Here is a 27,776-nt window from a genome sequence, read left to right as displayed (position 1 = left end):
ATTTTCTCGACAACGGCTGAGAAGTGCATCTTGGTGCTTTGCCACATTACACCTCTGGCCATGAGCTTTTATTATGCACAGTATGAATCGAATCTGAATTTCACAATTGGCGCCCTCCTTGTAAGATTTTTGAATTCGAGTGGCAGATTATTGGAAATGGATGCAGCAGTATACTGCACACCTTTTTGCACAAGAGTTGAGGAAGTCCGATCCAAATGCACGTTTGATTTCTGCCAAGTATTAACCTAATGAAAGCTGCTTATGCTTGGGAATAAACTAATATTGGTAACAAGAAACGACAATAAGGAATATACATATTGAGAGGCCTATGTCAGAATACCCAGACTAGTGAACAGAGGTCGACAAGATGTTCTTGAACTTACTGTATCTTCTTCTTCCTTTGCTCCCCATGTCCTGGCTTCATGTGTGACCATCGTGTCTTTGGACTTCCTGGATATCTTCTTCTCTCCGGCCTGTGCGGGAGGTGGACAAATTTATGGAAACACCAATAACACATCGCATTACCATCCCCAATATCGTGCAGGAAAACCGTTGCTATTCAAAGCAGCACCAAGACGTCTCAGAATGGATAAATGCAGCGACTGTATGGCATCCACGGGAATCGTATACTATTCTTCCAGCAATAAAGTGGCAAATTCAGTTAACGATGATGGAACTGGATAGTAACCACACAACCTTCTCTCCAGAGAAGACCACAAAGTCACGATAATATTGAGATCTGGTAACGGTGGTGGCCAGGGGAGTTGCGACAATTCATCGTCGTGCTCACAAAACCAGACTTGAACTACGCGAGCTGTGAGAACGTAGGGTTACCACTGCGAAACAAACATTCTACATTGGAAGTACCAGATCATCCAAAAGGTCACATGATCCTTGGACGTAATGCGACCTTGCACAGTAACCATGTGTTCCCTGAAATATCACAATATAGCTTCCCATCACCAAACCCTCGCTGTATTGCACTGGTGGGACGTACATTTGGTCAGAAATTGGAAACAGTGTGCAACGAGACTCGTATGACCAAATGATTTTCTTCCAAAACTCCGTAGTGTAGCTTGTGTGGTTTCGGCGCTATGTTTTCCCGTTACGGGCATTTGCATTATAGACTCAGTGTACAGACTCATAGAGAAAAGCAGCCATGTCCATTATTTTATAGAACGCTACTAGTTTTTCTTTTCCAGCTTTGATTTTTAGGCGTTTATTTATTGAACTTAATGTTTCCTGGAACGTGGGTAATTTTTTTAAAAAATCCTTTTCATACCAATAACTGACTTACGTTCCTAAGTAATTAAAACCCATGACTTCTTACAATAAAGTATTACTGATTAAAATTTCGGTTCTAACAGTATAATTATGTTTGAAGGCCATAGTCTCTGTTTTAATAATAGTACTGTTAAAATTATAATCCCCATGTAACTTCCTTCTGTTGTAACCTCGACGGTGGTTACGTTATACAATAGCGCTAAATTCCTTTTTGTCAATTGCACCTCGTCTTTAGTTTTATTTGTAATAGTCTCATCATCAGCAAACAGCATCGTGTTAAGCGTAAACTTTGGTGCAATGCAAGTAACTCCCTTAATTCTAAACATCCACTCTCTAATCAGACCATGTATATAAATTGTAAACAACATACGAGGTAAGCTACAACCCTACCTTTCACGTCGGTTTGTGTGTATTTTTTTACTACACCTTCCACTTCAGGGCACAATTCCACATAATTTTTCCCCGCTTATTCTGTCGAATGCCGGCCGAAGTGGCCGTGCGGTTAAAGGCGCTGCAGTCTGGAACCGCAAGACCGCTACGGTCGCAGGTTCGAATCCTGCCTCGGGCATGGATGTTTGTGATGTCCTTAGGTTAGTTAGGTTTAACTCGTTCTAAGTTCTAGGGGACTAATGACCTCAGCGGTTGAGTCCCATAGTGCTCAGAGCCATTTGAACCATTCTGTCGAATGCTTCTTCATAAACAAAAACAGCTATATGAGTTTCAAAGTTTTATTCCTTTTACTTTCCTGTTTTCTGCTTAACTGTAAATGTGGCAACTGTACAGAATCGTCCCTTTCTAAAGCTATTTTGTTCTTCTAATGATAAAATGTCTGTGATGGCTCGCGCTTTTTTACTTAATGTTCTTACATATGCTTCATATCCTCTATTCGAAACACTTATTCCACTGAAAATTTCACACCTGTTTCTAGAACATTTTTTAAACGTAGGCATAACTTGACTACGAACAGGATCTTGAAATCTTACATCTCTTAATTAAATTCATAATTCTCTGATTTAATATTGGACCCTCAAATGTCCATAATTCTGCATTTAGTCCTCCTGTAACCTTCTTAATCTTCATTTGATCCAATTTTTAATCCCTTGATGGTAACGTGGTCTATATTTACAAAAATAGGCTCATTGGTTTCGTCTTTATTTTTGTGGGGCTTAGTAACTCACAAATTTCTGAAATTTTATAGTCATTTTTACGCCATCATTTGTCTTTTGAGTTTTGTTCTTGTGGGGATCCACAGCCTCAATATATTATAAGAATGAGACCATACGACGGTTATAACTTAAATAGTGGCAAATATTTATTCACAACCGATACAAAAGAGTTACATGTTTGCATCATTTACTGTTCTTCAAAGTAGTCACCAGCGTTGCGTAGAACTCGTTGCCAGAGATGTGGAAGGCGTAGTATACCGTTGTACCGTTGTATCGGTTATGAATAAATAGTTGCCTAAGTTCCGACCCTCGTAGTGTACACAGACTATGACCTACTTATTGTCTGTGGTATTAGCTGATTTAGATCGTCTGTCATTCTCAAGCAGTAATCGCAAACCTCAAACATCAGTCTCGAGCAGAAAAATGGGGAATTAGAACATCTCAGTAGCTAGGCAGAAGCTCTCCAGGACGACAAGGAGCAGGTAATGGGTCAATTTCACTAAGTTAAAATTAATCAGAGAGTACCCTCTTCTTCTGTAAATCCTGCAATAGCAAATTTAACAACACCTTTTTCTGGCTAAAAATGCTAAACGTAAATGTATTTGTCAGTGACGTCTTAGCTTCGGCCAATCTCGGTGGTTGGCCTGACGAAACATGCCTTCATATATACAATTCGTAACTGATTTGGGTTGCTGAAGCGTATGTCACGTGCCATGAACCGTTACGTGATGCACAGTCGACTGAATAGTTAGCTGAGGTGTTGCTGAAGTGATATCGAAATCAGAATAGGATTCCTGTTAGAATATTCTTGAGTTTTAATCCTCGGAAAGTGATTAACTCCCCCCGAGCTTTCGTCAGAGATCTCCTCTGCCGTTGTCAACTACTTGACAATGTCAGAGGAGATCACTGCCGAAAGCTCGTGCGCATTTAACCACTTGACTCCGCTTGAAACCCGAGAGTATTTCATTAATGCATATCGATGCTCCTGGCAACGATGAGTCTTACCGACTGGCAAGTCGGACGTCGGAGAGCGCCATCAGTACTCTGTAAAGTGGGTTTGGCCGAGTTTACATGTGGTCAGCCGAGATAATTTTTGTCAGAGATAAAACTTAACCATCGATTGTCATCCGCCAAGGATAAAATAACTATTGATTATCATCTGTCAAGGACAAAAACTTATTTAAAGATTCTGCAAAGCCACTGTCCTTAGATCTCAGAACTTCATGGTTTCTTCCTTTCTGTTCAAATTACCACTGCCCTTAAATATTTTGTTAGATCGTTCATATAGTCATACCGAGCGAGGTAGCGCAATGGTTAGCACACTGGACTTGCATTCGGGAGGCCATCCTGATTTAAGTTTCTCGTGATTTCTCTAAATCACTTCAGGCAAATGTCGGGAGGATTCTTTTGAAACGGCACCGCCGATTTCCTTCCTTTTCTTTGTATGTCCATCCTTTTTACTGGAGTTCATGGGGACCACGGCCGTTCACAATTGTAAGAAAATGAAACATCTACAATCTGATTGTGCAGCTACTAGTTTCGGCGCTTCAGTGCGCCATATTCAGTCCTTAGTTGATGTTGAAGGTTCAGTCACGATCCATATATACTCTGCATCAGTAGCCAGCATAACTGTCTTATGCACACTCTCTGTAACTGTGATGTCAGCACTCAAAACATCAACTGTCAAGTCGGCAGTTGATGGTTGCAGTGGTGACATCTTAGTTACAGATAGTCTGCGTGAACCAATTATGTTGGTCGCTGATGCATTGTATATACGGACGAATCTAGCTTCACTCAACCTCCACAACATCCATTACTGATCAGAACAAAACTCGCATGTCATCCGTCAATATGGTTTTCGGGAACACTTTGGAATAAATCTGTGGGCTGGAATCGTGGGAAGAGTGCTTTTGGCGCCATACTTATTCCCAGACAATCTGAATGCGCCCATTTATCGTATACGTTGCCAGGCGAACCAGAAAACATTTCACTTGGTGTTCGGCGACAGCTAAGGCTGATCATTATGGTGCACCATTACACACTGGAATGAATGTGCATAACTTTTAAACGATGCGTTTCCATAGAAACAGATTGATCGAGGAGGGTCCCATGTTTTGGCCTCCACGTTCCACGGACCTTAATCAAAGAGGTTTTATCTGTGGGGACACGTAAAGAAAAAAAATTGTTGTATTCCACCAATGGATGTACACGACTTTATAGCTCATGTGCATGCCGCTTCAGCAATACTGGATGCCGCTGCGTTGCGTAGGGTCCAGCAAAGTACGATCGAACGAGTGACGAAGTGAAACTTCCTGGCAGATTAAAACTGTGTGCCAAGAAGTTTCATTTCAGCGCACACTCCGCTGCAGAGTGAAAATTTCACTCTCGAGTGACGAAGTGTTTGCAAATGCAAGGTGGTCGCTTTCAAAATCTTCTATAAAGTGAACATTGCTGGTACATGTACATACCGGCTCTGTGAAGACTAGCCTGGACGTCAAAATACAGAATGGAATTATTGTGCGTAGCATAATGTCAGTCTAGTGTAGCCTACTTGTTGTGTGTGTGTGTTTTATTGTATCTCGTCGGATACAGAAGAGGTTACTGTATTCACTGTTATTTTATGTTAGCTTCATCTGTGTCATGGACGAAACATAGTGACCGTTTACGTCTGTAAGAATTTCATGGTATGTCTTAATATTAAAATAAATGTAACAGTGACAGGGAGAAACACGCAAGATATAGCATTGTGAATGTGCGTATTCGATACAGTATAATACTTTACCCACAAAAAGAATAGTGCAAAAGCGACTCGTACATGTCATTGACTCGTCTCACTGAGCGAAAGGAACAGTTAGTTTAGAGTTCATATTACCTGTTTTTTGGCCATGTGGCGTGCAGTTACAGCGTTGCCAGAACCTCGTTTTTTAAATCGAATTTCTATTAAACCTATTGGTGGGACTAGGTTTTGCTAGATACACTTTTGTCTTAAATTGGGATGAAGTATCGCATGCCAACCGCCAAGTACGACGTTTTTCTTCTTCACGTCGTTCTTTGCTTTGCCGCAGACTTGGGGTGAAATGGGAGCTGGAAGGAGACGACATTTCAAAATAAAGTGGGTGATTTTGGCTACAAGAACGTCAGAATCAAAATGCAAAAAGATTCACAAAGTAATAACTGGGGCCGGCCGGTGTGGCCAAGCGGTTAAAGGCGCTACAGTCTGGAACCGCGTGACCGCTACGGTCGCAGGTTCGAATCCTGCCTCGGGCATGGATGTGTGTGATGTCCTTAGGTTAGTTAGGTTTAAGTAGTTCTAAGTTCTAGGGGACTGATGACCTTAGAAGTTAAGTCCCATAGTGCTCAGAGCCATTTGAACCATTTTTAATAAGTGGGAACGATCCTTAGCTTAATTAAATGTAACATGCTGCACATAAGTAGAGGGAAATATCCATTAGTTTTAGATTACGTGGTTGGCGATACCTTTTTGTAAACAGTAACAATCGTAGTTTCTTATAGCAATAGGCCACAGCAACCTAAAATGAAATATCCCTTGAACTCAGCTTTGCGTTCATCTTATGCGAACGAGTTATACACATGATGGTTGCTACGCGTGACCCTAGAAAGAAGGTGGATGTGATTCTGATGACGATTGCTTACCAGATGAAGCGGGTAAACTATTATCTATACTACAGAGCCGGCCGGAGTGGCCGTGCGGTTCTAGGCGCTACGGTCTGGAACCGAGCGACCGCTGCGGTCGCAGGTTCGAATTCTGCCTCGGGCATGGATGTGTGTGATGTCCTTAGGTTAGTTAAGTTTAATTAGTTCTAAGTTCTAGGCGACTGATGACCTCAGAAGTTAAGTCGCATAGTGCTCAGAGCCATTTTTATGCTACAGAGTCAGCACTACTGACGACTTTAAAAGTACACTCTGTAGTTCACCCTTATCAGATCCGTTCACATGGAAAATAAAATCCCCTACTTACTAATAATAAGTCTGTAAATACAGAAAAGGAAGCATCGTTTCTGTGCACTACCTACTTAGGGCGTGGTAATAACTTTTTCAGATTTTTGCCATCTCTAGAATTACGGACATGCAGAGCTGAAAACTACCCGCTGTTGCGGGCGGATATGTCTAAATGGTCACCAAACTGGTTATAAACTGATACAGCACAGCTTACAAGTGGTACAAAGTTATATCAACAAACCAGTTTAATTCGCCCACTGTTAGTGATGTAAGACAAATTAACTCTATGGCCAATATTGTAGCACACGTACCTTGTACACAGATTAAAGTGCAACAGGATTATGTCAGCAAAACCCTCGTGTCAATTTGTACTACGTAAATAAGCAGAATAGCTACGAATGTATTCCTCCAGTCTTCGAAATACAATTTTATGGCAGTAGGCCTAATGTCCTCATCTTATTTATAGTGTTATTTTGATACTGCACTAACACATGAACATGGTTGTTAAGTATTATTTTCTGATACGACAACATTTCCGCTATCTATTGTAATCGAAGAGTGAAAATGTCAAACGTCCCAACGTCTCAACGTCACAAACCCTTTACAGTGCTGTTGGGTTTCCTGTACCCTGCTGCATGTCCCAAGAGTTGTTCCAGTTGCCACATCATGGAGGAAATCGTGCAAACATTCATTACTGGTCTGTGCGTCAAGCAGTCCTTTCGTATGCAGTTCTAAGTGCCACGCGTCAATGTCTTTTATTCGCAAGATTTACGTAAGATTGTTTAGTCAGTAAAGCTATGAACACATTCCATGTAATTCTAAGGCATACAGTTGATTTTCAAAATGCTGGTGGAACAGTGTTCTCAACGCAGGTGTATAATATCTCCAAATTTAGTAAGATCAAAGTGTCTCACACTACTGCGTTTCTAATAGCTATTAAGAAATTCTCGCTCTGAAAGAGAAGAACAGATAAATGTGTCCGAAAGGCCATTGCTGATCTATGTCTTGCCATACTTCATCCGAAGACGGAGCCATTTTTTCAGTTGCAGAACAGAAAGGCCAGTTGAAGATGCTGAAATTCCATTTACAATAGCACAGTGAGTTCTAGAGTAAACTTCGTAGTATCTGGTCACAAGAATCTCGTTGTGTAAGAAACAAAATACAGTGAGAGTTTTATTCACTTAAATTTTGTAATTCCCTTCTAAAAAATTTTGGTTATGACTAGTTCTTGTTGTCTACAGTTTTATTGCTTAAAATATTTCCGCAGTGTTTCTGTGATTGTAGTATCACAAGCAAAACTTATTGTCTCAGACTTAATGGCATTTTGAAACACAAATTTTAGAATGTTCGTAGTAAATCATTCCTTTGCAGATTTGTCGCATTACTTTATTGCCGTGATGAGGTGAGCAGCATAATTCTGAGGTATCAGAATACCTTCTCATTTTTCTGGGTACAAATAAGTTACCGGTATTTACAAAATGAGATACATTGTTTTAAGATTCTTCTGACAAATGTGAGATTTGGAACTTACAATTGGCATCTCCATTAATCAGTTTTTCTTGCTTCCACCACTATTGGACTATTTCGTCTAAGATGCCACTATAATCACATAATAGCTAAAATTTGCACACACGAGTGTAATAAAAATAATTACAGACGATAATTTGAAGTAAGGTCTTATGGAACCAAACTGCTGAGGTCATTTGTCCTTAAGCCTACACACTGCTTAATCTAACTTAAACTAATGTAGGCTATGGACAACAAACACACCCATGCCCGAAGGAGGATTCGAACCTCCGACTGGGGAAGCCCCACCGACCGTGCCAGGCGCCCTAGACCGTGCGGCTACCCCGCGCGGCAGTTACAGACGAGGATGGAAACGTTGTCATGTTAGAAATTCTGATGAACTGCTGTAACTGCGTGAAGGAAATTAAGTTCCATCTTGATGTCAGAACTGGTAACGGTTTATTTTTCTCCAGTAATACAGGACTTTGCAGGGCAGTTGATAGCGGGGGAGCCCCGGGCATGTGCAACATATACTGTATACGAAACGCATTCAATAAATAATCCAATGTAATTTTTCTCCGCCAATTTCGATTGAAAAACTGAAGACTTTGTTGTGGGACATTGTGGAAATTTTCTGTTTCAGCCCCTACAGTTCCACAAGGTTCCGATACGTGGATTCGTTGTACATAGCCGCCAAAAATATCTTCCGCAACGGAGGTGTATTCCAAAGAGAGAGCTTTATTTAGACAAAACCGGAGCATTGCAGATATTCATAGCACAGAATGTGTACGAAGACTTAGCAGTGAACAAAAGCACGTTGAGCGGTAGGAAGAGCCGTCCCTCATCATCGCAACAAGGTCGCGCAAACTTGTTCCACTTCGCGCCTGCCGGCTGGCCGCGCACAGCTGTGACAGCTGCAGTGCTGGAACGTGTGGACACTCTCATTCGAGGTGATGGACGGATCACAATTAAACCTAAGGATTCACGCAAGTCCGCATACGTGACCGGAGATCACAAAACTTCATTGGACTGTTCTTCCTAGTTCATCCAACAGCACGTATCTCGCACCTCCCGGCTTCCATCTATTTGTCCCAATGAATGATGCATTCCACGGGAAGCAGTACGCGAATGATGAGAAGGTTGCTGATGTCGCAAGACGTTGGCTCTGACGTAGACCAGTAGTGGAATCCCGAATAAAACCGACTGTTTTCATAAAAAAGTGTGCTGCATTACGTATTGAACGCCTCTCTTAGTTAAATCGTTGGGCTTTTCTCCTCAAACACCTTTTGTGAGTAGCAATGGAAATGGTGTACATGATAGAGCTGCGAGAAGCACCCTTCCCCACTAACCACAACCTGCCTTGCTGAGTGTAGCTGCGTGCTGGAGTAGTGTTCTAGTTTACCGTGTCTGTTCGACGAGAGTCTGCATCGTAGCGTGTGTGTGTTTTGTTCCGACAGTGCGGGTGACCAACGTCCAACTTGAGCCACCAGAGGAGCCGCTGTCGGCCGGTCGCGTGCACAGCATAGAGTGCCGAGCCGAGGGGTCCAGGCCGTCTGCTCTTATCACCTGGTGGCTGGGGGATCGACCCTTGCCCGACACTCTCTCCTTCCAGCAGGTACGGACCACATTCCAGCGTTTCAGTGTAGATAGTCTGACTATAATTATTTATTACCTACAATTTGATATCTCCATTGAAAGCCCTCAACAGCCCTCAGCAGTGCCATTGCTAGTGCGCCAAAAGGAAGCGTCAGTTCACTAGCAGTTTTTCTATACTCTGTCTACAGTAAGTTCAATCGTAAAGTAAATCAACACCCGCCCAGCAAACTCAGGGAACGGTCGTCGTGGGCAGTGAACAAACGCCTACGCCTGTTTGTAATCGGCTTCTTATTCTAGTGTGAATGACACAATAAGACACGCTGTTTTTGCCTCTCCAATTTTACCATAACCAGTTTTCTTCTGGCAAATAAAAAAGCTCATCTATCAATTTCAGTGCCAAATCAAATGGCTCGAAGCAGTATGGGAATTAACATCTGAGGTCATCAGTCCCCTAGAACTTAGAACTACTTAAACCTAACTAATCTAAGGACACCATACCCGGCCATTCCTGAGGCAGGATTCGAACCTGCGACCGTAGCGGTCGCGCGATTCCAGACTGAAGCGCCTAGAACCGCTCGGACACTGCAGCCGGCCTTTCAGTGCCATTTTCTAATCTAATCCCATCAGCATTGCCTGTTTTAATTCGACTTCATTCCATTACCCTTGGTTTACTTTGTTGATGCTGGTTTTATAATCTCAAGACTGGCGATTCTATCTAACTACCCTTCCAAGTATCGGTAGAATATCACTGGCAAACCTTAAACGTTTTAATTCCTCTCCCCGAACATTCATTTACCTTTCAAATTGCTCCATGGTTTCCTTTACAGCCTGTTGAATGTACAGATTGAACAGTGGATGAGCTGCACCGTTGGCACATTCTCTTCTCATTCTCAACTACCGCTTCCCGTTCACTGATAACTGCAGTCTTATTCCTCTTTTTTTGTTTTGAGTCTTAAGTCTTGAGTCTCAGGTCGCACCTGATGAAGGTCACGAGCTACGTGACCGAAATATCGTGCAAGTACGACGCTGATATCCGGCAGAACACCCGACAAACCAAGATGTCATTAGATCGCCGGGAAAGCCTGAAGGGTTACAACAGTCAGAAGGTCTGAGTCAGCGTATAGGAAAGTCAAAACAACGTTCAGTAAAGGAAGGGTGGTAACATTAAGAGTGTAATCGGAATTCCATTGCTAAATGCAGTGGAGAGAGCAGATAGGTGGAAATAGTTCACTGAAGGCCTCTATGAGGGTGAAGATTTGTCTGATGTGATAGAAGAAGGAAAAGGAGTCGATTTAGATGAGATATGGGATCCAGTATGAGAATCAGAATTTAAGAGATGTCTTCTGACTGTTATTTCTTTTTCGATTTCTTAATTTTTCATACAGCCTTTTTTCTTACCTTCCCTGCGCTTCATATTTATGTCATTCCTCAACGACTTCTCTTTGTATTCCTGAATTTGTCTGAACATGTTAGTACTTTCTTCTTTCATCGATCAGCTGAAATATTTCTTCTATTACCCGTGGTTTCTTCGCATTTACCTTATTTGTACCAATGTTTTCCCTTCCAGCTTCTGTGATTGCCCTTTTTAGAGACGTCCATTCCTCTTTAACTGTTCTGCCTAGTGGACTATTCTTTATTGCTGTGTCTACAGCCTTAGAGAATTTCAAGCGTATCTGCTCTTTCATTAGTACTTCCGTATCTCACTTCTTTGGACATCGATTCTGCCTGACTCATCTCTTAAGTTTCAGCCTACTCTTCACACTACTACATTGTGATCTGAATCTATATCTGCTCCTAGGTACACGTTACATTCGAATATCTGAATTCGGAATCTCTGTCTGACCATGGTATAATCTAATTGAAATCTTTCTATCTCACCTGGCATTTTCCAAGTATACCTCCTCCTCCGGTGATTCTTGAATAGAGTATTCGCTATTACTAGCTGAAATTTATTACTGGAGTCAATTAGTCTTTGTCCTCTCTCATTCTTCGTCCCAAGCCCATGTTCTCCTGTAACCTTTTCTTCTGCCCCTTCCCCTACAACTGTTTTCCAGTCCCCCATGACTATTTCCAACTCCTTCGCGTATTGTATTGCCCTTTCACTATCGTCATATACTTTCTCTATCTCTTCGTCTTCAGCTTGCGACGTCGGCATGTATATCCGAACTATTGTTGTCGCTGTTGGTCTACTTTATATTCTGATAAGAATAAACCACCACAGAACTGTTGACAGTAACACACTCTCTGACCTATCATTCTGTTCATAATTAATCCTTCTCCCGTTATACCATTTTCTGCTGCTGTTGATATTACCCTATACTCATCTGCAAGGAATCCTTGTTTTCTTTCAGTTTCACTATCTGACCCCTACTGCATCAAGATTGATCCTTTGCAGTTCCCTTTTCAGATTTCTAGCTACCCCATCACTTTGAAACTTCTGAGATACGCCGACTATTAGAACGTCATCCTTTCGTTGGTTATTCAATCTTTTTCTCGTGGTAACCCCCTCCTTGACAATACCCTCCCGGAGATCCGAATGGGGGACTAATCCGGAATCTTTTGCCAATGGAGACATCATCATGACACTATTTTCAATTACAGACCACATGTCCTGTGGATTCACGTTATATATCATTAATGCCGTGGTTTCCATTGCCTTCTGCATCCTCATGCCGTTGATCACTGCTGAGTCTTCTGCCGTTAGGGGAAGTTTCCCACCCCAAGGGCAAGACAGTGCCCCATACCTGACAAGACCGTTGGCAGAATGAGTGTGACTTCTTAATGTCCGATGTCTTCGGCCGCCAGTGCTGAATACTAATCAAAATTTAAGCGGTGGTGGGTATCGAACGCGGGACCGACGATGTTTTTATTATGAATCAAAGATGCTACCTCTACACCAATGCTCACAGCTTATCTCCTTTATTAATTGTGAATAATCTTTGGCTTCCTGTATTTTATCCTTACTACCATAAAAATTTCAGACAATCCAATAAATATTGTAAAACGTTTTCTCTAAATCTCCAACGGCTACAAACGTAAATTTGCCTGTCGCCAACCTATCTTCTATGATAAGTAGCATGGTCATTATTGCCTCATGTGTTCCCATATCTCTCCGGGACCGAAAGTGATGTTCCTTGAGGTCGGCTTCAAGCAGTTATTCCGCGGTCCTTTAGTAAGACATCTAACCATCCGTGATCATGTTCTACGTGCCGGAAACTCGCCATACACAGCCAATGCTCTTACCTATAGAAGAATGCCGGCACGTCTCCTGAGCCGCCAGAACAGGTTCAATTTTGCCAACCTCCTTCTCTTACTTTCAAAACTGCAAGGAAGCTCTCCTGTAAATCTTTCTGGACTTGCGCTCCTAGAAGGAATTATATTGCCGAGAAATGGGTTAAGATCGCTACAGATCCTACAATTTGTCAGAAACGTGTAAAGGACGCGACATGAGGGCCATTGTGACACGCATCAGATAAATATCTTTTTTATAAAAGATTATCCATCTTATAAATTTTGGTAATAGCTGTTAACAAATATCTCTTTCCTACAAACACATTTCTTGCTACTGACGGTCTGAATTTTATACACACTCTACTCGGCCGTCGTCATTATGTTGCTGCCCAACTCATATACTGCTTTTAATTTATCTTTTCCTAATCTTATTCCGTCATCATCACCTCATTTAATTCGACTACATTTCGTTACACTTGTTTCAGCTTTGTTAATATTCAGTTTAGAATCTCTTCTCATGACACTCTCCATTGACTTCAACTCATTTCCCAGATATTCTGCCGACTCTGACATAATTTCCGTGCCCACAGCGAACATCCAAGTTCTTATTTCTTCACCCTGAACCATAATTTGTTCTCCAAAATAAACACGGGAATGGGCTACAAGGTTGCCTCACTTCCTACTTGACTACCACTTACCTTTCGTGCCTTTCGGCTTTTAAAACTGCGGTATGCTTTACGGAAGAGCTATAGACCCATTCGCTCCATTTATTTTATCCCGGATACCTTCCGAATTCCGAATACGATTTTTTAGTCAACACTGTTACAAGCTTCTGCTGGTTTCCTCCACGTGTACAAACTTCTTTCATAATTCGTATGTGAGATGTTTGTAAGGATTACATTGGGATATGTGTAAGACACTACCAGGCTTTTTCTCCATTGATTTCCTTCGCCGAGACGATTTCTCCTACTGTTTCCTCTCCTCTTGCTTGTCCTAATATTAAATGTCGTTCCTCCATTACAATTAAATTTGCGTCTATCTTAACGATCTGAATATAATGACTTCATTTCGTCTTACATAATTTGAGACTTCTCATACCTGCGAAGCTAGTAGGAATACAAAAGTGTTATACTATGGTGGATGTCTACCGTCGCTGTGGTATTGAGTTCGTTACGCTATCCATAGTACCCTTATGGCACTGAAAACTTAGAGGAGCCGTTTGTTAGCAGTGATTGTTATTTATTGGAAGATTTTGATGATAATGATGATGATAAAGGTAATGATGGTGGCGAGAAACAAACATTTTCTGCAATAATAATAACAAGAAAGATGTTCGAATCAAAACTAAAGGAGACCTTTGAATAACAACATTTAACATGCGGCACAACATATAAATAGTTGAATCAATGGAATTCAGGTGCACATCATCCGATGTAACTTCTGAAGAGAGAACATTTGACCAAATCCTGTCGCTACGGTACTCTAAATTCATACATGCCTTTAGTTATCCGTACAATAGGTGCCAGCCTAACCTCTACAAAGTGTGCTGTCCGAATGCAGCAACTATAAATTTTTCAACTGGAGACGCACGGTAATCGATTGTCTTCAAAATAATTATGTATCCGGCACAGTCACATGGTGATTTCAGTACAAATACCGAAAACTGCAACCACGCACGTTTTAAAAATTAGTTTACTCCATTAACTTGTTTTCGAAACTTTTCAGGGTCATCTTCAGACGGACCGGATTTCCATCTGTGATTTCCATATCGTGACGGGTACTGCCTTGCGACAGCATTGGTGCCTTTGTAATTGATATCCACGTGGCAGTTTCCATTGTGATTGACAACTAGCCACAGATTACTCACTTTTCATGGGAAGACAAATACACACCCACTGCCGAGATAGATTTACAGTTTCAAAGGAAATGGTGGGTTTCGCGGCATTGGCAAACCTCACCACTGTCGATGTGTTTTCCGACGAGATGAGACTAAACCAGGACATGTGTTTTAAGGTTTGAGGACAGCTGATGGCGGTCGAACCTGAGTGTTTCAAGTTATTACGATTGTATCGAACAATAGATTACATTTGTAAGTTTGCAGGTTGAAAATTATTTGTTCACAGGACTGTTATTGTCAGCAGTGTCAGCTGACTTTGATAGAAACCGCTAGAATTTAGAAGAAACGTCTGATTGTAAAAGGACTCTGCGAAAGTACTCCCTGGCAGTACTGCTTTCGACGGTTCTATAGGCAGTGGGACGCTTTCCTCAGCAGACGCGCACTTCAGCTATCTGCAGGTTGCCCGCTCGCTGTCTTCCCTCCCTTTATCCCTTAGCGCAGACACACGAACAAAGCCCGTATTTCGACAGAAAAGCACGCGGCCCACTTCTCAACTAAAAGCTTCCTTTTGAGGCAGAGCCAGAAGAGGCGCACAGAAGGCGATCAGACAGTGCCGTAGCAGCTGCACACCGAGTGACCGTGTCCCTTCCTCACTTTGCGTTTTCAACTTCTTTTGCCGATGCTACAAAAGTTTCAATTCTACGTCCCTTATTAAAAAGTGTATTACTGCAAACGGATTCATAAAATAATAACAAGGATCTTCAAGACGCAATACTAAACGAGTTCTTTCACCGTAATAGCTCGTCCTTCAGTCTCTCCGGACACTGGTTGCGACCAAGTCACTTGATAAAGTTTTCCGCCGCTGGGTTACACTGTATTAGAATTAATATTCCAATTACAAGGTATTCCATGAATACACTATTACGTAACTCGACGTAAATTTGCAAATACTATGTGAATAACTCTTGTAAAAACTGCAAAAAGTTTATAGGCAGCGGTAACAGAGGTTGCAAACACTTGTTACATGTTATTTCTAATCGACAGTGCAATGTGAGTCAATACAGATCATTGAGACTATTTCTGAGTCCTGGAACTTTCTCTGGTCGTTACAAGGACTATCTGTGAAAATTACGTGCTGTCTTCTTTGATTTATCTTAGCTGCGCAAACAAAAAAAATGTGCTTTACATGTAACTTATTACAGCCATTTTCCCAGCAAGCTCTATTGAAAAGACTTTAAATTTATGAGGCGAAAAGTTACCATTTGCAAGTGCGAAAATTAAGGGGCTACGAAGATATAAATCTCAGTGTAAGTGGTCGTCGTCTAGACTCAACCGTTGAATACACATTTTTGTATTTTCTGAAACGGTCCTGAACTTTACCTAAGCGCAAAACCATTAATTTCTTAGCAACAAAACGAGATTTTGTCTGAAAATTAGGAGCGTGTGCTGGCTGCACTGCTACGTTTACACTGTCCAGGCACGTTAATGTCACCACCTGTCGAGGCCTGCATAGTCATCGGAACGTTGCGAGATGTGGTCGAAGAGAGTCAGTGAGGCACTGGAAGGTATTGAAGAGGGTGATGAGCCAGTGCCGTGGACTGCAGACTTCGGTTCCTAGGTTGAGAATCCACGGTGCGTACAGCCCGATCGACCTGGTCCCAGAGATAGATTGTCGATTGGGTTCACATGCGGAATGTTTGGTGGCCAGAGGAGTACGGTAAACCTACCCTTCACAAAGTGAAGAGACTGCCCAGAAATACAATCTAAAACAATAAAAAAAGGCTCCACGACGCAATTATGCTAATGGAATAGTAATCGATAGTGTGATGCACATATCCAGACAAAAAAATTGATTACAATTTCAGGAAAATTGTGTGATTTACTCAGGAGACCGAGCGTTACAAACTAACTAAGTCAATAACGTGTCGGTTCACATCTAGACCCTGTGCAGGCAGGTTTTCTGCTTGCCATTGATTGACAGGTTGCGGGATATTCTCCTGAGGAATGTGGTGCCAAATTCTGTCCAACTGGTGCATTAAATCGTCAAAAATCCCGAGCTGGTTGGAGGGACCTGCCAATGATATTCCAAACGTTCTTATTTGGAGAGAGATCTGGCGACCTTGCTGGCTAAGAGAGGGTGCGGTAAGTGCAAGAGTCCCATTGTGTTCTGGTGGACATTATCTTGCTGAAATATAATCCCAGGATGACTTGCCATGAAGAGCAATAAAACGGGAAATAGAATGTAGTCGAAGTACCGCTGTTTATTAATGGTGCGGCATGTGACAACCAAAGTGGTCCTGCTGTCAAATGAAATGGCACCCAGACCACCATTCCTGGATGTCGGGCTGTATGAGGGGGAACAGTCGCGTTGGAATCACACCGATGTCTGGGGCATCCCCAATCACATATTTGGCCTGGAATGCAGTTGACTGGAGCAGAATTGTCTTCAGTGATAAGTCCTGCTACGAACTGAGCGCCGATGACCAGAGAAGACGTTTCTGGAGACTCCCGGATGATGGTGGTTGGTTGGGTTGTTGTGGGTGAGGAGGCCAGACAGCGAGGTCATCGGTCTCATCGGTTTAGGGAAGGACGGGGAAGGAAGTCAGCTGTGCCCTTTCAAAGAAACCTTCCCGGCATTTGCCTTGAGTGATTTAGGGAAATCACGGATGATGGTGCGACACTAGACTGTCTCTCACCATATGGCCAGACAACGAGAAGTAGCGGTCTGAGATGCCATTTCTTTTCATAGCAGCACGACTGTGGTTGTCATCCTCGGCACCCTTACAGCACACCTATTCGTCGGCGATATTCTACGCTCTGTTTTGTCGCCTTCATGGCTAGCCGTCCTGGGATTAGATTTCAGCAAAATAATATCCGCTTGCACACAGCGACAGTTTCTGGTACTTGTCTTCCTTCTTTCCAAACCCTACCTTGACCAGCCATGTCACCGGATCTCTCCCCAACTGAGAATGTCTGGAACATCACGCTCAGGCCACTCCAATCGGTCCGGGAGTTTTACGATCCAATGTGCCAATTGGACGGAATTCGGCACGACGTCCCTGAGGAGGACATTCCACAACTCTGTCAACTCAATCAGTTGATTGTTTGAATAAGGGTCAAAGGTACCCAAAGCGTTACTGACTTGCTTAGTTGATAAAGCTCCGTCTCTTGAGCAAATCCTACAATTTTTCTGAAGTTGTACTCACTTGTTTCTCTGGGCGTGCACATCATATCTACCGATTTCCGTCCCATTTGCATAATTCCTTCTTGTTTTTTCTTTATTTTTGTCTTCGAATGTATTCTTGTGCAGTCTCTTCTCCTAACGGTTTCTCAAAGATTCTGTGCTGCCGCTGTATGAACCATTCGTTACTATTCAGAAAATTAAGGAGAATAAAGCCCGTTCCGTCCCATAGATCAGTCATCACTGGAAGATACCGACTGGTTATTCGTTACTTGTAACCATTATGAAGCTCACGTGTAAAACTGAAATGAATTTAAAGTTACAATTTTCTCAAAATGAGTGTTCCGGAAACGGAATATTAGAAATATGACTGTTGTGGTGTAATTCTTCATAAGGCTATTTAACATCTAATCCAAAACCGCAAAATTGTTAATGCCAAAAGAAACCAAAGTTACTGCTATGTGACAAATTCAAACGATTACAGAAGCAAAACTCTGACAATATGTATTTCTATAAATATGAGAGAATTCATCTACATACTATCATGAACAAGTTACTGAGCGCCGCAAAAGTGAATGCATCTTCACGAACGTGGCGCTTTACGGGAACGAAACCTGGTTGCTCAACCACCTTTCCGTTCCCATTTGAATCTGTTCTCACTACTCGACTCACCTGCAAAAACGGTTTTATTAGTACCATCGACTCCCAGTTGAAATAAAGAGTAGTGCCATGCATGCCTTATGAACTGGGATGTGTGATGAAGACTTCAGTTCTGTCACGCAGTAAGACGCATTATAATGTCCTATAGTCAATTTCAGATCTTATAATTAAATGGAAAACCAAAGCATATAGCCATTTAAAATGCTTGAACAGGGATAAGCTTCGCGAATGAATGACCAACAGGGTTATTAAGAAGTGATTTAGCTGATATCGACAGATTTTACGCAATTCAATACATTCAGTAGTTCCTCTAGGGCTCGTAGACAGTGTAATTTTGGAAAACAAATTTTGACTCATTGAGAACAATAACGAACAGTAAAGACAAACGTTGACAACAAAATCTTAACACCACCAGGACTCGTGGATTTGAATGAGCTCGCAGTCACCCAAACACTGGTAAAACCAGAATGAGACTTTCACTCTGCAGCGGAGTGTGCGCTGATATGAAACTTCCTGGCAGATTAAAACTCGGGACCTTTGCCTTTCGCGGGCAAGTGCTCTACCAACTGAGCTACCGAAGCACGACTCACGCCCGGTTTTAATCTGCCAGGAAGTTTCATATCAGCGCACACTCCGCTGCAGAGTGAAAGTCTCATTCTGGAAACATCCCCCAGGCTGTGGCTAAGCCATGTCTCCGCAATATCCTTTCTTTCAGGAGTGCTAGTTCTGCAAGGTTCGCAGGAGAGCTTCTGTAAAGTTTGGAAGGTAGGAGACGAGGTACTGGCAGAAGTAAAGCTGTGAGTACCTGGCGTGAGTCGTGCTTCGGTAGCTCAGTTGGTAGAGCACTTGCCCGCGAAAGGCAAAGGTCCCGAGTTCGAGTCTCGGTCGGGCACACAGTTTTAATCTGCCAGGAAGTTTCACTGGTAAAACCACCGAAATTCTCAACGATTGATTTGTTATTCTGAGACAAACCTACGCTTGGTTGGGAAGAGTATACATTCTACATAACAAATCATTTCGCACAAGTTACAAGCACGCTTTCGGACTCTACATACAAACGTGACCCGAAAGGCCGTGCGTTGGTAGGGTCTCAGTGGCTGGAAGTCAGGAGCAAAAAGCTGTGGCCAATGAAACCCCTAGTGCAGTGGTCGTCAAATTGCGGCTCAAGGGATGCATGTAAGTCGAATCCAGTGTTGGCCGCATTTCTCAGCCGTATTTTATAATAATGTGTTTCTAGCAACCAACAGTGGGATCCGAGAACCTCAAGTGATGTTAAGAGCTTCTTAAAGGAATATTTTTGTTGCTTAGTAACATTCAAAGATACTTAGAGACACAGAAATATTATAAGATGTGCTTAATTTAATTTGATGTTGGGGAATTCGGTCGTCAGCTAGGCAAGGGTTTCCACTTACGGCAGGGGCAGAGTCATGTGTAGCGCGACCACTGCGGGGTTAGCAGTAGTGAGAGGGGTAATATTTTACTGTTTTGCTTCCAGTGCTGCCAGTTACTCAGCGTGGGCAACTGGCATCGATCATCTACTATTGTATAAATGCTTAAACGGAAGTAACATGTATTCGCGTCTGTGCAGTATAAAGAAGGCCATCTTCAAATGTGGTACATGTATGGAGCAAGTAATATGACATTAAGTTAAGGCTGTTGTTATAAAGTGCAACGAGTAAAAGTAGAATATCAAAAATATTTTGTAAATATTTGTGGTCGTGTCTCATATTGGAATTACTGTTATTAATTAAACAGCGCTCTAATATATGTACTGTAACTTATCACTGAATAGTAAGATCGGTCTGGGAAGGTGAGGTAACGTGCCAAGAACGGCTAAAGTGGCCGTTGCACTTTTTTTTCTTTTTTTTCCCCTGAACAGTGTTGCTGCCTGCCGAGAACTGGTTACACTAGTTCTGATATACACTGCCAGTGTTGTCAGTGAGAGTGATAGAGGAGGTTTCTTCAGTTATTTCTTAGAAAAAAAAAACGTTTTTATTAGCACACTCGACTCGCATTCGGGAGGATGACGGTTCAATCCCACGTCCGGTCATCCAGATTTAGGTTTTCCGTGATTTCCCTAAATCGCTCCAGGCAAATGCTGGGATGATTCCTTTGAAAGGGCACGGCCGACTTCCTTCCCCGTCCTTCCCTAATTTGATGAGACTGATGACATCGCTGTTTGGTCTCTTCTTCCAAACAATCCAATCCAATCCAAACGTTTTTGTTTATGGGCCGCTTGATATAAATCATTGATATTATTCTCTTTAAGTCACTTGTATAAGGAGTAGTAAGTCTACGATATCTATGTCTAAACAGTGTCTTTTCGTGGCTTTTGGTCTACAAATGTAGGTCCTTGTCCTTTATTTCAGTCTTATGGTTTCTTCTGCGCATCACTGTTGCCAACATGGTGTGCGTTCGGAAAAGTGGCCACACTGCTCGTCAGGAAAGTAAATATTTTAATGCGATCAAGACTGTTTTAAATCCATTTTGAAAGTAACTCCAATAAGAGTAACTTACTTCCAAATAACACGCATAACACAACATATAAAACTGACTTTCAAACCCTCTTACTTACAAAACTATCTTCTATCCCTTTGTGACAAATTCAAATTTGAATTAATTATATTATTTAAAATCATCTCTGTTCTTCCTTATTTAGCCTAATGTAGAAGTCCGATTGAAATCGGTTTGCTGGAGCCACGTAGTATTGTCTCAGATACTAGGAACAAGCGATGTGACGCAGTGGTTACCACAATGGACTGCTATTCGAGAGCACGACGGTTCAAACCTGCTTCCGGCCATCCAGGTTTAGGTTTTCCGTCATTTCCCCAGATGGCTCCAGCCAAATGCCGGGATGATTGCTTTGGAAGCGCACGGCCGATTTCCGTCCCCATCCTTGACAAAATTCGAGCTTGCGCTCCATCTCTAATGACCTCGATGTGGACAGGATGTTAAACCCAATCTTTCTTCCTTCCTTCAGACACTAGGGTCCGAAGATGCTTACAAAACGAGCTCGGAAATCAGAAACACATTATGAGACCTGTTGCGATGGCATGGGACCACAGAACCCGCTTACGTACGAAAAATTGATCCATCGGTAAGCCTTCAGAAAAATGCCCGTAGTTTCTATATATTATTTTGCTTTTTGACTTTAAAATAACTGGTGTGATACTTTATAACACAAAGATTCAAAATGTTTAAGTGGTAAGCCTCTATCAACAACAATGATTCAGTGAAAATTGAATTTCTTTTTGAGTGGCCACTGTTCTCCCCAACCCCCTCCCCACGCTTAAGTGCGAGCCGAGATGTCGCACTACAGCGCCAGTATTGGCTCTTAAGCTAAGAAATTTTGACAAACACTACTTTATTGCGACTGTGGCTTACCTCCTCCTGACCACGGCGAGCCGAGGATGTAACATTTACAAGGCTAAGAGTGGGACATTTGCACATGACTATCTCTTACCGCGGGAGGACTTACCAGTGTGTCAAAGATGTGGAACACGGATGTCGACCCAAATTTTAACTTTCTATGACGACCTGAGAGTAGACCTAGGTTTATAATGGATCTGCTCGCTATTTGAAACGACGACGAGTGTGGCAAATATTTTAAGATTTAGTGTTGCCAGAGTTCCTTCTCAAAGCAATATGTTGGAGAGTGGCTGGGTCACACATCGTTTCTAAGTAGTCGAGCAGCCACAGTAATATGGCACCCTATGAGTATCTCTACTCGTATTTTATAAATGCCATAAACAGCAGTTATTCTGCTTAGTCTTATCTGTATTTTACGGATTGCCTTTTATGATTTTCACTATACCAGTGTGGTAGTTCAGAATTCATAACTGTTGACACAGCTCGGTGTTTGAATTTATTATTGTTTTAATAGATTTCAACCACCATCGTCTACATTTATTTCATGCAAGAGGGCTGGTGACCTCGCCATATAGACCCAACGAACCGACCAAGCGGACTCTGAGTGGAAAGTTGCCTAAAAGCCACAGAACGCAAAAAATCCGCTCCTCTCCAAGATGGTTTAGAGAAGTTCCTAGAAACAATGTGAATACACCACTAGTACGTATATGCAATGCAGTATCCACAGGTACGGAGAAAAAGACCACATGAATGCGCGCTAAGCAACTCGCTTAGGACTCCTACGTTAAACAAGTGACGCAACTATAGAAGGTAAGAAATAACGTAAGATTAAATAGGCCATCGTTTCACAATGCGTACTTTAGGCAACAGCTGAAATAATTCATTTGGCTAAAAGCAGCCTGGTTTTTAGAAAGAAAACAGGGTTTAGAATTTGCACACTAAATACGTAATTTCTATTGGCGGTTAAGTGTGCCTTTACATTTCTTATGGCTTGGAGTTGAAACGATATTTAACTTCTTGATTGCAAAGATACCACCTCAAGTCATACTCTATCATCGAATTGGAAAGAAAAGTGTTTTATGAGATTAAGATTGTGAGGATGACAGTTCCTTATGTCGCGCGGGGTAGCCGACCGGTCAGGGGCGCCTTGTCACGGTCCGTCCGGCTTCCCGCCGTCGGAGGTTCGAGTCCTTCCTCGGGCATGGGTATGTGTTGTCCTTAGCGTAAGTTAGTTTAAGTTTGATTAAGTAAGCTTAGGGACCGATGACCTCAGCGGTTTGGTCCCATAAGTCCTTACAACAATTTTCCAAACACCTCCTTATCTTTGATTTTTATCATTACGAAACAATACTCATTGTCATACAAAGCAGTATTTAACTGTTCTTAGTTCTAGTAATTTATATTCAGCTTTAATTGTTGCTCTTAACCAATACAAGACATAGTAGTTATAAAAAAAGTTTTATCGCAGTAATTTCAAACTAATTTTTACATGTTCCTTTGTAGACCTGAACCGTTATATATATCTCGTCGTTTTTGAAAACTCTTTGATACTAGAAACATATGCAACAGTATTACTTGGAAAGCACCTTGGTCTCTCAAATGAAGTGTAAATGTGCCACTTTGTAGATCGACCCTTTGCTGCATATGATTGGTTTTCTTCACTTTTTGTTACCTGGGCGTGTTTTGTTAATCTACACTCCATATATTGCTTATATCAACTTATTTTGGCAAACGTATAGCAGAGTCATAAATGTTTTCGTTATTGCGTAAAATATTACCTGAATCTTTATTTGTGCTCTCCATTTTTAGCTTAATTTCCTCAAAACTAATTGTTCCTCGAGCAAGAAAACGATGGTTTCCTAGTTACTCTACTGGTAACATGTTATCAGTGTACCAAACAGATCCATCTCGTGAAAGTAAAGTATTACACTGCACATACTACGAAGAGCTACGACAACAGACAAGAAGTTTTTCCATTAGCTTAGACCTGAAACAGTAATGTCCGGACATTATCGATATCTGTAGTTTTACAGAAATAAAATGACACTTGCGTGAGAGAACAGAAAAGCGTTGGTGATTTCTGGGAAACAGAGCCATAAGGAAATATTACGCAAATATTACACAATGAAACATCAACTTGAACATCCAACAAGTTTCTACTTTCCTGTTCCTATAGCAATTTTAATGTTTCATAATTTGACTAAGTTGAGGTTAACCGTTAATGGATTTTGAAACTGCATCGTTTGCAGAAGGGTTACCGTCAGGTCAACTACAAGATTCTACGTATTTTATTTTATTTTATTTTATTTTTTGTTTTGTCTAGAGAGAATCCGTGTTCCCTCGCAGCAAGTGTAATAATGCAGCCTGTCTCTTAAACGACCCTTTTAAAGCAAAACGAAGTAGAACGAAATGAAAGCACCGCCGTTTACGATAGTTAAGACTGAAGTGGAAATCCCTTAAATTCTTTCGACCTACCAGTTAACTGCTCGTACAAGATAGTACAGTGGTAAAACGTAAATGATTTTTGTATGAAACACAGACTTCTTTCTCTGTTATCTAATACAGTCACTTAAAAATCGTTTCCTATAGTAAGGCTATTTCCCCAACTCTACCTTTGCTTAACAGCGCGAATTCGTTTGCAACGTGCGTTGGTCAGGGAATGAATCAGCTATTTTGGATACGGAAACCAGAGTTACTTTCAGGCCTAAGCAGCAAGAAATTTCATTTCGGTAACTACTAGTTAATTACCACTCCCAAAGCGCCTGACTGTATATTAAATACATTCAGTTTTACTATAAACAAGTTGCCAAGCAGTTTTAAAATCGAGGCTTGTCGAAGATTATTGGCTTTCTAGTTTCTGACCATTATGTGATACGCTTTTGATCACTGTACTGTTATGTGAGAAATTCTGTGTGAATAAGCATCCCGCTACTTAATCATGTGAACTGAACAGACTGAAGCTAGTTCCAGTAACGTAAAAACGTTGTAGTACCGATGCACAGCATTTACTTACTTTCCCTGCAAATTAAATCTGTAAATAGTAAACTAAGCACCCGATGTACATTATTTATACTGCCCCTACCTTCACTATCGCATTTTTCCACTGTATAGGAAATAAAGTAAGTCACATGCGTGGTGTTCTACACAGTAGTTAATGTACATAAAACGGCAATAAGACATTAAATAAATAACGGCACCGATATTCGATAAAACTTAGATTCGACGCTGGAATATTACATTCAAGTTACATTCATCTACATGAGAACAATCACAGTATTTCTTAATATTTATATCGTGCGTGTATACAACAGTCTTCAAAAACATTCTGTGATTTGAGTCCGCTTACTTTTGATTTAGCAGTATGTGGTTATTATTTTGTGACTTTTACCTCATTTAGTCATTTGTAATCGCTAAGTAACAAACTAGTGCAGTAAAAATGATTTCAGCTATTAAATTTCAGTGACTGTTAAGTGAAGAGCGGAAAAAAATATGTATAAATTTTAACCTTCGTTTTCTCTTCTTTTCTATCTCGAAGATACACATACTTATTTCACTGCTATATTAAGAGTATAAAATATTTCGTTATGAAGAAAAATAGATGCTGAACTGGAATCACGTATGTTGCTCGAAAGATTCTCCTGAAAATCTGCAGAAACTTAAACAAGAGGTAAGTTTTAAACAATCGAGTAGCAGAGGAAAGTGAATGTAATTTCAGTCCAGGTTTGTCAATGAATTGAACAGTTTTTTAGCTAATCGAACACACCATGTCGTTAACGGAAAGAGTTCATCAGATGGAGTATCTTCGGGCATATTCCAAGGGAGTGATAAGAATTGTTGCTGTTCATAATACAGATACAGCGTCTAATACATAACGCCAGAAGCCACATGAGGCTGATGCTGCTATTGTATACATACTAACCTCATCGCTATAAAACTGGAGCAAACTGCAGGGAAATCAGGAGAGGATCAACGTATGTTGCATGGATTCATAGTTAACCCTCATTAGAACCCAGTGAAACGTATTAAGCATAAATAGGTGGTTTACTCGTTATTATTATGACACACTTTACTGGTCTCATATATATATGGAATCGAAACCTGGTCACTTTCTTGTAAGGCAGATGCTTTAGCCACAAAGCCACTGTGACACAGGTGTTCACACCATAGCACGGATTACCATGGCATGCCTTCCTCGTCGATTCAGGTTTTCATGCCACCCTAGTGTACTTTAAATTCCCCCTTATACTCGAACAGAACTGCGGAGGCTCTCCATGTTCTGTAATAGCACCTCAGCATTGAACGCAGTCTGAAACCCAGGAGGGCGTCTCATACAAGTATGATTTCATTTGCAGAGGTATCTGCACCTGGGTTTCAGGCTAAATAAATGTAAAAGCCGTGTGACGAGGGCCTCGCGTCGGTTAGACCGTTCGCCCAGTGCAAGTCTTTCGATGTGACGCCACCTCGGCGACTTGCGCGTCGATGTCGATGGAATGATGATGATTAGGACTACACAACACCCAGTCCCTGAGCGCAGAAAATCTCTGACCCAGCCGGGAATCGAACCCGGCCCCTTGGGATTGACATTCTGTCGCGCTGACCACTCAGGTACCGGGGACGGACGGTTTCAGCCTGGATCCCTCCTTTATGTTCAATGCTGAGGTGCAATTGCAGAACATGGGGAGCCTCGGCAATCCTACTCGTGTGTAAGGAGGAATTTAGAGTAGACTTGGACGGCAGTGAGAATTTGGATCTAGTAGGGAGGTGTCACACGTTAATCTGTGCAGTTGTGTGTACCGCTGTGCCATAGTGCCTTAGTGGCCAACGCACTTGCCTAGTAACCAGGAGACCAAGGTTCGGTTACAAGCTTTGGTACAAATTTTCACTCGCCGCTTCAGTCTATATATATAAAATCATTACTCTTTATTGTCGGATTATACGCTTGCCGGACAAATACTGCATACAGTCATATCTATAAATTACCTGGTAGTATACATACGAAGCAATTTAAATTAGAACCAACATATGACACTGTTTGCAGGAAAGGTAGATGCCAGACAGATCTTCATCAGAAGGACCCTCAGGATGTTTAATCCACTCACTGAGGAGAAGATTACAAAAATCGCGTTCGCTCTATTCTCGAGTACAACTCCCCTGTGTAAGCTGGTCAGATTCATAGAGGAAACTGAAAAGATCCAAACAATAACCGAATGAAACTTCCTGGCAGATTAAAACTGTGTGCCGGACCGAGACTCAAACTCAGGACCTTTGCCTTACGCAGGCAAGTGCTCTACCACTGAGCTACCCAAGCACGACTCACGCCCCGTCCTCACAGCATTACTTCTGCCAGTACCTCGTCTACTACCTTCCAAACTTAACAGAAGCTGTCCTGCGAACATCGGTCCGGCACACAGTTTTAATCTGCCAGGAAGTTTCATATCAGCGCACTCTCCGCTGCAGAGTGAAAATCTCATTCTGGAATAACAGCATGTTTCGTCACGGCTACATTTAGTAATTTCGAAGACTTCACAGAAATACTCATCCAATCCAGCAGCAGATGCTACAAGGAAGGCGATGTTCATCACTGCGTGGGCTACTGTTAAAATTCCAAGAGAACATTTAACAAACATATTGCTTCCTCCTGCGTAATATATTTCACGACAATAGTATGAAGGTAAAATTGGAGATATCGTGCTTACCCAAACGATTACCAAAAGTCGATATTCCCGACTAGAAGAAGAAATAAGGTGGTGGCTGAATGTAGGTGCAAATGAAGATAAAACATGCCTATGAGCTCACGATGAGCTTCAGCAGTGAAAACGCTAGTCTCGGCTAGTGTCATAGCAGCTGTAGTATTCAATAGTGAAAGAAGGGACTCTGGATGTGGTACAATAGTAGCAGTGTGGCTTAATAATTAATCGTAGAAGTATTTCTGAGGAAGGTAAATTGAATTTTAAGTCAGGTGTAACAGTACATGTAATGTCCAATA

General features: G+C 41.7%; 1 protein-coding gene across 1 annotated transcript in view; it reads left to right on the top strand.

Moving 5' to 3' along the window:
- The window catches only part of LOC124613342 (hemicentin-2-like), a 193,317-nt gene that overhangs the window by 71,509 nt on the left and 94,032 nt on the right, over positions 1-27,776 (top strand). The window contains exon 7 of the mRNA XM_047142039.1: positions 9,374-9,531. Within this exon, the coding sequence (XP_046997995.1) occupies positions 9,374-9,531 (158 nt within the window). The remainder of the gene's footprint in view (positions 1-9,373; positions 9,532-27,776) is intronic.

Source organism: Schistocerca americana, chromosome 4 (assembly GCF_021461395.2).
Source record: "Schistocerca americana isolate TAMUIC-IGC-003095 chromosome 4, iqSchAmer2.1, whole genome shotgun sequence".
NCBI classification, from domain to species: Eukaryota; Metazoa; Arthropoda; class Insecta; order Orthoptera; family Acrididae; genus Schistocerca; species Schistocerca americana.
This window is presented reverse-complemented; position numbering and strand designations above follow the sequence as displayed.